Here is a 9690-nt window from a genome sequence, read left to right on the forward strand (position 1 = left end):
AAGAATATTTAGTGCCAATTTCTTTTCTCTATAAAGGAAAGGAAATGTAACTGACACCTTCTGCGGCTTGTTTGAGTTGGCCTCAACATGCCACCAAGAGTAGATAACAAATCAAATATCTACCATGTGGATATCCCTAACTGGTGTGTGTCATTGCCAGCTAAATGACAGATTCCTTTGTCTGTATCTAAGGATCTAAATGTCAGTACAGTGTGGGCTGGCTTGAAAGTTGCCAGGAAAGTTTGTTAAAGTAATAAATAAGGCCTCCACAACAGGCAAACTTCCCTTACTATGAGTCACCACTCTCAGCCTTTCACTCCCTTTGTAATAAATGTTACTTTCTTTCAAAGACAAAACCTTTTTTACGTCTGGGTGCTATGTTAGCTGGTCCCTGAGACGCCCACCAGGCTGTCCTCATCCTCCTGCAATCTGTGGTGTGAGGCAAGATGGCTCTTTTTTTCCAAAGCTGATTTAAGCGAATCAGTTTCCCAGGTTGGTTAGTTTTCAAAGCCTCTTGCCAAAATGTACTGTGGAACAGTTTCTCAGATTCATTCAGTTAAGATGAGTTCTTGCCTCCAGATATGTGGAGGTAAAACTAGTTTCCATAGTTACACTGTGTGTGGGTTAGCTTTAAAACATCCTTTAAGGTGTTCTGTTAAAGCAAATGAGGAAATGGACTCCTCATTTGTGCTGATCTAGATATTGTTTTCAACTCACCTGCTGTGACTTTCAAGCTGTTTACAGCCAAACAGCACCAGCATTACCGCACATATTCTTTGCTCTGTTTCTTTTAAATTATCCTGCAATAACATGGGGAATTTATAAACAAAACAAAATCTGCAATTTTATTGATTTCTCCAGTGAGACACTGTTTTTGTTTGCACTGCCTGTTAAAAGGTGAGAGGTCGAGGTCAGCTGCTGAAGTTGGATCTGAGCACTTACTAAACACAGCCAAAACTGCCAAAACTGTGACCCAATGATGACTTGCAATTTTCTCTGTAGTTCCCCCAGCTTCCCACTGCTTTTCAGCTGAAGGACACACCTGAATGGTATAAAAATATTGACAAATCATTTTTATTTAATCATTTTATTCCCACAGCTGGGGAATCACAAGTTCGCACCATTTTGGTATTCCTCTGTTTACCTACAACAGCTGACGAGGGTGTGTCGTGAGCCTGAACCGGTGTTCGCGCTGTAGTAGTAGGTTTCAATTTCAATTCAATTCAATTTTATTTATAAAGCCCAATATCACAAATCACAATTTGCCTCACAGGGCTTTACAGCATACGACATCCCTCTGTCCTTAAGACCCTCACAGCGGATAAGGAAAAACTCCCCAAAAAAAACCCCTTTAACGGGGAAAAAAAAACGGTAGAAACCTCAGGAAGAGCAACTGAGGAGGGATCCCTCTTCCAGGACGGACAGACGTGCAATAGATGTCGTACAGAACAGATCAGCATAATAAATTAACAGTAATCCATATGACACAATGAGACAGAGAGAGAGAGAGAGAGAGAGAGAGAGAGAGAGAGAGATGCAGGTAATGACAGTAGCTTACAACAACATTAATGAAAGTAATAATATTATAGTTATAGTTCTGGCTACTGTGGTACAATATGTTGAAAGTATGTATTAATATCTGACAGTATACTTGTGTGACAATAGTCATATGTGTATAATAACAGTAGAAGTATGACTAATGACTAATGATGGCAGCAGCAGCAGGAGGCATCTGGCAGGACCACGGCAGCAGCACAACCACACACGTCACACTGTCCAGGCACCGCTGCGGTATGAGTTATTCTGAGAGACAGTGGAGCACAAAGGCTCCGGAGAAGAAGCCGAGTTAGTGACATCCAGAATGGCCGAGTTAGCAAGATGCAGTAATAGGATGAGAGTGAGAGAGAGAGAGAGAGAGAGAGAGAGAGGGAGAGAGAGGGAGCCCGGTGTATTATAGGGGGTCCTCCGGCAGACTAGGCCTAAGTCAGCCTAACTAGGGGCTGGTACAGGGCAAGCCTGAGCCAGCCCTAACTATAAGCTTTATCAAAGAGGAAAGTCTTAAGTCTAGTCTTAAATGTGGAGACGGTGTCTGCCTCCCGGACCGTAACAGGAAGATGATTCCACAGGAGAGGAGCCTGATAGCTGAAGGCTCTGGCTCCTGATCTGCTTTTGGAGACTTTAGGGACCACGAGTAACCCTGCGTTCTCAGAGCGCAGTGTTCTGGTGGGATAATATGGCACTATGAGCTCTCTAAGATATGACGGAGCTTGACCATTTAGAGCTTTATAAGTTAACAGTAGGATTTTAAATTCAATTCTGGATTTTACAGGGAGCCAGTGCAGAGAAGCTAAAACAGGAGAAATATGATCTCGTTTCTTAGTAGGTATATATAGGGCTAGTACATCTTCTCCCTCACTAATAATAGCCTACTGGTTCTATGTTGGAAACTGCCAATGAAGTTTTCGTTAGCCGTTGCTATCCTGCACACCTGCACAGCGTGGTGATGAACTGTCTAATTGATTTCTGTTGCCGTGCTGTCTTGTGGGCCTGCACGGCGGAGTGATACTGGCCAGAAAATAGTCCCAATTGATAGCAAGGTCTGACGTAAAGCGGGGATGTTTTAAAATTATTGAAATAGTCTAACAAAACACATGCATACTTTTTTGTAGCTTAAAACCTTTTGGTTACGTGTCCCCCTTATATCTTCAGAACTACTTTTTCTCAGGTAAGCTACGGGCCATTTCTCAGAGCAGGAGGCTTGTTGACAGTAGTGACACCGTCACATCAGAGCTACAGATGGTCAGTGTTTCACACAACTTCATGTCCAAAAACCTGAACTATCACTTTAAGAATGATGTATTAGGTCAAGTAAACCCAAAATGTGATGTCCTCATATGAGGACACTGGGTCTCAGGAGGATATGGTCCCCACTCAATCAATAAATCAATGTTTTCTCCATTGCCCATGGAGGCATGCGAGAAAAACAAAGTTTTCTTCAAGGTTCAAGGTTTACCACAGTATAATAAACAGTATAATAAACTGAAATACAAATGGTCATTTTGTGAATCAAGTATTCCTTTAAACTTGTTTTCAACACATACTGATGCAAAAGCTGTGCAAAATTTTGGATGGACAAGAAGTTTCCAGAACTGCAGGTGGCAACAAAACTGCTGTGCAGCATGCTGCTAAATCACAACAACCTAACAGACAAAAGCCAATAAAGTGAAACATAAAAGATACCAAAAATGTTACTGCTATCCTTTTTTTACCTAACCCTAATAATAGCTACTGCAATATGCACCAGATTTTTCTACTGCTGTAGTCTTATAAAATCGCTTGTGACAGATAGATAGATAGATAGATAGATAGATAGATAGATAGATCTTTTTAAGCAGTCTGTTTTTAAGTTACATGTTTGTTTTTTTTTATTACAACACAAAGATGTTAAGATGTTTAACTGTGTTTTCTGTAAACTTGCCTCACCAGCTGGAGCAAACGGCCGACTGAAGCCCACTGCGCAGCTGCAGTTGCTCTTCTCTCTGCCTCTTCACAATCTTTGTGCGTCTCCATGTCGCTCCGCCTTTTATGCAAAACGCCCTCGGTATCCGGAAATTAGCAATCTCGTGATGTCAGGGCAGAGCTAGCATAGCATCGGAATGACTTCAGTGGCTCTCTCGGTTTGGACCTAAAACTTTTCCAGCGGTTTCTGTCAGCTAACAGTTTAGCCTCGTTGTCGTCTGCCAACATGGGGTCACCGGGGTCGAAGGGTGTCGGAGGATGTATCCTTCCGCACGGACGTTAACACCGGGGTGAAGCCTCTCGTAACGGGATGCTGCTGTTCGGTTAGTCTCTCCGGAGGTCAGATTTAAGTGCCACACAAGCTAGCAGGCTAGTTGATACGTCGTGGCGAGTTAAATACAAACTACTTTCAGCTGTTAGCGGCTGGAAACGGGAGTTATGGCGCGGTTGGTGTTGGAGCAACTGTCAGATTTCGGGGACTACAGTGGCGGTAAGGAGCTGACAGAGGTCTTTAATAACAGCCTGTCAAATGTTCGCCTGAGCCCAGATGGACGTCATGTTCATGTCATCCTCCACAAGCCTAAAGTCGGTCTTGTGACTTTTGACAAGTATGAAAGACCCCATCCGGCCCAGAACCAGAAGAAACTGGATTTGCGGTTGATCCAACCCGTGCCTGTCGTGGATGTTTTATACTTGGACCATAATAATAATGGTGGCGGAGACACAGCAACTGTGGCGGTGGTTTATGAGAATGGAAAAGCTGAGTTTTGGAAATTCCAGGAGTGCAAAGCTGGCTGGCATCTCCTGCAAACATCGGACTTATGCAACAGCCCCCGAGCAAGAGTGGTGTCTGTGTGTGCCTGTCCCAACCTTATCATCTGGTGTGAGGAGAGGCCGCCTTCAGAGAGCACCCCTGCCCTCAGCTCCACCAGGAATAAGCTGAGATACTGTGTTTGCAGACGTGACTACGAGGTGGAGGAGGGGGCTGTCAGCTTGGGAGGGGTGAAAATCGCCCTGCACAACAATCCTAAATTCACTGTGGTCAGCTCAGGTGAATATGTGCATCTTCTGCCAGATGTGAAAGCGAAGCCGCTGTTGAGTGTCTCCAAATTTCTCCTCTGCTGGTCCCCTCGCCATGACTCCTTCACAGTCAGCACCACGTGTAAAAATACTCCTCTGAAAAAGTTCTCAGCTAAAGAGTCTGACTTAAAGAGGCTGGTGACAGACTGTTTGGGATATTTATCAACTCTTGAACCACCTGAGATCTACGACTTCTGTCCTGCAGCCTGTGGAGGCCTGCTGCTGCTGCTCAGCACAGGGTGGGTGTGTCTCCTGCAGAAAGATGGGGTGCTGCGGCAGGTATTCAAACTGATGGACAACTGCTTGGTAAAATCTGGCACTCACACAAGCCTTTGCATGTATCAGGACACACTGGCGCTGCTGGTAGGTCAAAACCTGCATCTGATAGACGTGAACTGTGGCAGAGAGCTGGAAAATATAACACTGAAGAGAGAGGGGGTGTTGTATGTAAACCAGGCTGAAAGATGTGCACCTCACCTGCTCTCAGAAACTGGACTTTATGTGGTTGTGAACAAGGGGACAGACTCTAGAGACTGCAACTCTAAGCTGAAGCCTGGAGTGGAGAGTATTCATCCTGGAGCCCTCCTCATAGAGGCTGTCTTTGAGGAGGCCTGTAAATACTACCAGCAGAGGAGCCTGAGCAGCACCCAGCTCACTGTGGACGCACTAAAGAAGGGAGGAAGGTTCCAGGCTCCCATCTCTTTAGCCTCCATCCTCAGGAACTACCTCAGAACAGGGCTGAGGCAGAAAGTAGCAGAGCCGTCCCAGAACGGAGGAGGTGGCTGCGACGCAGGGCAAGACAAGCTAATGGGCTCTCTGGAGGCTGAGCTCAAGGCTCTGGTCTCTCTGGAGGAGGTGAAGGGGAGTTTAGTGAGGGGGAATGTTAAAGAGGTGGAGGCGGTGTGTGAGAGTCTAGTTGAGAAAGAAGTAGCCAGGTTGCTGTCTGCCTCAGAGCTGGATAAAGAGGCCCTGCTTTACCTCAACTCCATCTTCAGCATGTTCCCCCACCAGGTGTGGAGGGCAGCGCAGGCCGCCCTTCAGCTACACTACAACGGGGAGGGTTCTCTGTCTAGCAGGGCTCCCCCAGACGTGTGGAAAACTGTCCTCAGTCCTGCTGTGACACCCAGCACCCCATCCGGCCTCCCACTCACCAACGGTGAGCCAAAACACAATCATAGCCTCAAGGGTGATTACATCCACAACTGTAAAGCCAAACCTACAAGCTCCTTTTCCCCAGCTGCCCTGCCTGTGTTTGAGCTCCTGTGCCACTCAGTATTCCACTTTCAGCCCAGCTGGTTGCCCAAGTTCCTCGAGCTCGCCCAGCAGCAGCAGGGCTCAGCCGGCCTGGGCCTGAGCCTGGCCTCTTCCTCCTGGGGCTTCTCTGGTGGAAGAGGAGGGGAGGGCGGGGAGAACAACGTGCCACTCTACAAACGAGCCCTGTGCGTTTTGTCCACCCTGATGCCGGACAGAGACCAGCGCCAGGACTTGGAGGTGGAGCTGCTGCTGGTGAGTGGGCGGCCTAATGCCATACTGCAGGCGCTGAGGATCCTCATGGCCAAGCAGCAGTGGGAGAGGGTCACCCAGGTGGCGCAGAAGTTCTGCAAACAGAGTCCGCTGCTCAACAAGGAGATTTTCACTACTCTGCTGTGCGAGGTGGCTCAGCACAGAGACCTGGACCCCTATTTGGACCTGCTGTGGGCGCTGTGCCCTGAGGACCTCACTGTCACCACTATTCTCAACTTGGTGCTGAAAAACCTCCCCTCCCCTAACACCCCTCCATCGTCCTCCTCTTCCTCCTCCTTCTCCTTTGGAAGTACAACCTCATCCCCTGCTCCCTTCGCAGACGCCCACAGCAGCCAGCTGACCATCGGGCTGCTGAAACCTCTGCTCAGAAAAGTGCTTCAGAGGGAGATGAAGCCCAGCCAGCGCTATGCAGACATCCTCCAGTCACCATCATTCCCCCCTCCTGCACCTCCTCGTCAGCCTGCAGAGCAGCCCAGGACTGTCACAGACCCAAGCACAGATTCACCTCTCGAGAACGTCGCCCCGCCTTCACTCCCAGAAACACCTGAACAGCAGTTGTCCACATACACAAACGTTAGGGTAGCGCTACCTGCTAACCCACTTTGATTCCCACAGACATTCAAAATGGAGAACAAAACCTGTCTCATAAAACATTCCACACATAATCTGACCAAACTGTGAAGCAGCGTGTGTCGACAATCAAGTTAAAACAGAGTAATATCATCATGTTGCAGGTTTCATGCAGTTAATTGTGACATTTGATGGTGTTTTTAAAAAAGATTGGTATGAAGTATGACTACTAGAAACTATGAAATGACTACTGAAGATCTCACCAGTGTAAATACTGCAGGTAATTTTAAGTCTTAATGTGTATATACTGTGTCTGCAATGTTATTTATCTCTTAAGCCTTAACTGCACGTGAATGTTATTGCGTAGTCTTGCATTGAATAAGCTTAGCCTTTATCAGAATTCCATCAGTTAATGATAATGTCAAAAACAAAGCCACTAACTCCCATATTTGGGGTTTTATCGAATCTGTGTGTAGAGTATTCTCTGTTCTCGCCTATAATGTAGCAGATGTCCACTAATTGTAGCCGAGTTTAGCTGCCTTTCAGTTGTTGATGTCAAAGTGTGTTCCTGCAGTGGTTAATCTACCGAGACAAGCCAGCCTTTGTGTTTGTTTTAAGTGTGGTATGGTTTAGAGGAGGAGGAGAGTCCAAGGTTCCTTCACTGACTTCTAGTTTTGTACTTAACATATCACAAGTGCTTAAACATTAACCTGGTTTAGATGGGCTTAACTAGACTGCGTAATCTCTGTAAACCAAACCTCAAACAGTCTGCCTGTCCAGCATCTTTAAATCCTTGTCATCCATTTGTCCCTCCAGACTCCATCTTGTCCTCTCTGCTCCCCGGGCAGCCCAACTCGCAGGACATTCCAGACATAATACCCAGTGAAGTGACTCACAGTTCGACTCTAAATTCAATTTCGGAGGTAATTCTGTTAGGATTCGAGTGCGGGTTGGGCACGCTGTGGCTAACATAGGCGCCCTGCTGCTTTTGCATAAGGTCATGTACATCTTCATGGACCCAGTGATGGTAATGTTATTAGAGATGTTAGATCCTCTGTCTTCTTTTCTCCATGCTCTGAAACTGATTGCACTTTTATATCACCCCAGTCAGTATTGTCTGTATCATGCATCTGTTGAAATTAATGTTTTCTGATTAAGTGCTGTAAACAAAAGCATATTTAAGTGCCTATTGATGCCTTTGTTTATGCTTGAGCAGTTTATATGGCTTGTCTTAGTCAGAGAAGTGTTGCTTTGTATGTAAATGTGGAGCCTTCCAAAACAAAATGCTATCTATGTTGTAGCAATCTTTGGAAGACTTCTACAATAGGTGAGGTACTGACAGAGAAACTCTTGTGACATCTGTTAAAGTGCTGAATGACAATCAGACTCTAAAATGCTGCAGAACAATCAGTGTGCCTCTCACAGTGCAGCTCTTCATTTACAGGGCAGTGTCACATTCCTGCTACAGTGTCTCTCTGCTGGAGAAAGGATAGATCAGATCAGAGGATAACAGCTCCTGGCCTCCACAGTCAAAGGCTTTTTTCCATGACACTTTGAATATGAAGCCTGCTGATTTACCCTCTGCTCTGATTGGTGTACTAATGATATCATTCCAATCTCTGTGTACACTTGAACGAGCTTAATCTGTGTGACTGATTTCACTTCAGTGCCATGAGTTTCGCTGTGTACCAGACATGTTTCAGCAAATCTGAGAGTCACTGGGAATTCCCTGACTTCCCCCAGACAGGCCACTCAGCCTGATGTTACAACTGTGCAGATGTCAAATATTAATCTGCCCAAAACTTTGTTTTTGGTTTCTCTTTTCAAACGGGAATTTCTCCCGGATGTGCTCGACAAACTTTAGCAACTTTAAGTGTTATTTGAAAAAAGAAAATGTATGCGAGTATTTATGAACTGATGCTGTATGCTATTAAACTGAGGAGAAAGCTTCTGTTTGCTGTCCTGAGTTTTACATATTCAGTCACTGTTCTGTTAGGTTGAGCTGCTCCATCTCCTCCGTCTCAGCCCAGAGTCTCTGACGCTGGTGCTCTGAATAACAGTTTATTCCAACAGTGTCCAAATTCGGTCTAGTTTGTTCCAGAGTGTGCTGTCGTGTTCGAAGTGACTTCTTACAGCTGCATCCTGTGTCACGAATGTCTGTTACTGCACTGAAAAGACGTTAGCTAACTTTAAATTGTATTGGAAATTCAGATTTCTAATTGGGCTCAGGCCCAAAACAGCTGCTGTGGTTCTGGCTCAGGTTGGGCTTTGACAGAAACTTTAAGTTCATGTAGGGTCTGATTTTGTTGGGCCCGATCAAAGCTCTTGTACTGTGAAATGCAATCCGTTACTGCAGCCCTGCAACAAATGTGAAGCTTGTGATGTTCAGTGTTGTGGTTGCACTCTGGTAGCTTTTGAAAGCTTTTAATTTGTTGTGGTGTTGTTATGGAGAGCTGTTCTTCACCGCAGGATGGAGGGACTGAACAGAGAGCCACTAAACAACACATTTATCTGTCAGCTAGCTTCTTTTCATGGTGCTGTCAAACATGTTATTGTCGTCTACCTGTTCCCACACATTGCTGTTGTTCTGGTTTGTTCAGCTCTATCAGCACGTTACATTCACACCACTGCACAGCAACAGGTTCAGCTGACAAATCACACAGTATTCAATTTCAAACATGTCTCAGCCAGTGTACATTTTTAGGGTTGTTCATTCATTTATTTACAGCTAATTCAGTCGAACCTGAAAAACAGCCATCTGATATAAAAGCTCAGCTATGCCATTTGAGGTCTGTACACACAATCATTCATTCACATGATCCACTGCCCCCATTTCTGAGTTTCACCATATCCCTTCCATGGACAAATCCACTTACAGCTGCAGTCTCGTGTGTGTGTGTATATGTGATCTGGTGGAGGGATTTGAGTGTGTAAACGCACTCGAATATTTCCATGGTCAAGGCCTATGCGAGGAATGTTCACTCGTTACCCATTAAG

General features: G+C 45.7%; 1 protein-coding gene across 1 annotated transcript; it reads left to right on the top strand.

Annotated features, from left to right (window-relative positions):
- The first annotated feature begins 3599 nt into the window (after positions 1 to 3599).
- hps6 (HPS6 biogenesis of lysosomal organelles complex 2 subunit 3) lies at positions 3600 to 8644 on the top strand. The gene is made up of 2 exons (XM_033614040.2): positions 3600 to 6973; positions 7510 to 8644. Exon 1 carries the CDS (start codon positions 3958 to 3960, stop codon positions 6727 to 6729), a length of 2772 nt encoding a protein of 923 aa, XP_033469931.2. The 5' UTR covers positions 3600 to 3957; the 3' UTR covers positions 6730 to 6973; positions 7510 to 8644.
- Positions 8645 to 9690: the final 1046 nt, after the last annotated feature.

Source organism: Epinephelus lanceolatus, chromosome 17 (genome assembly GCF_041903045.1).
Source record: "Epinephelus lanceolatus isolate andai-2023 chromosome 17, ASM4190304v1, whole genome shotgun sequence".
In the NCBI taxonomy this organism is placed as follows: Eukaryota; Metazoa; Chordata; class Actinopteri; order Perciformes; family Serranidae; genus Epinephelus; species Epinephelus lanceolatus.

Coding starts and splice junctions, on each gene's coding strand:
- hps6 (XM_033614040.2), top strand. CDS start 3,958: ATGGCGCGGTTGGTGTTGGAGCAACTGTCAGATTTCGGGGACTACAGT.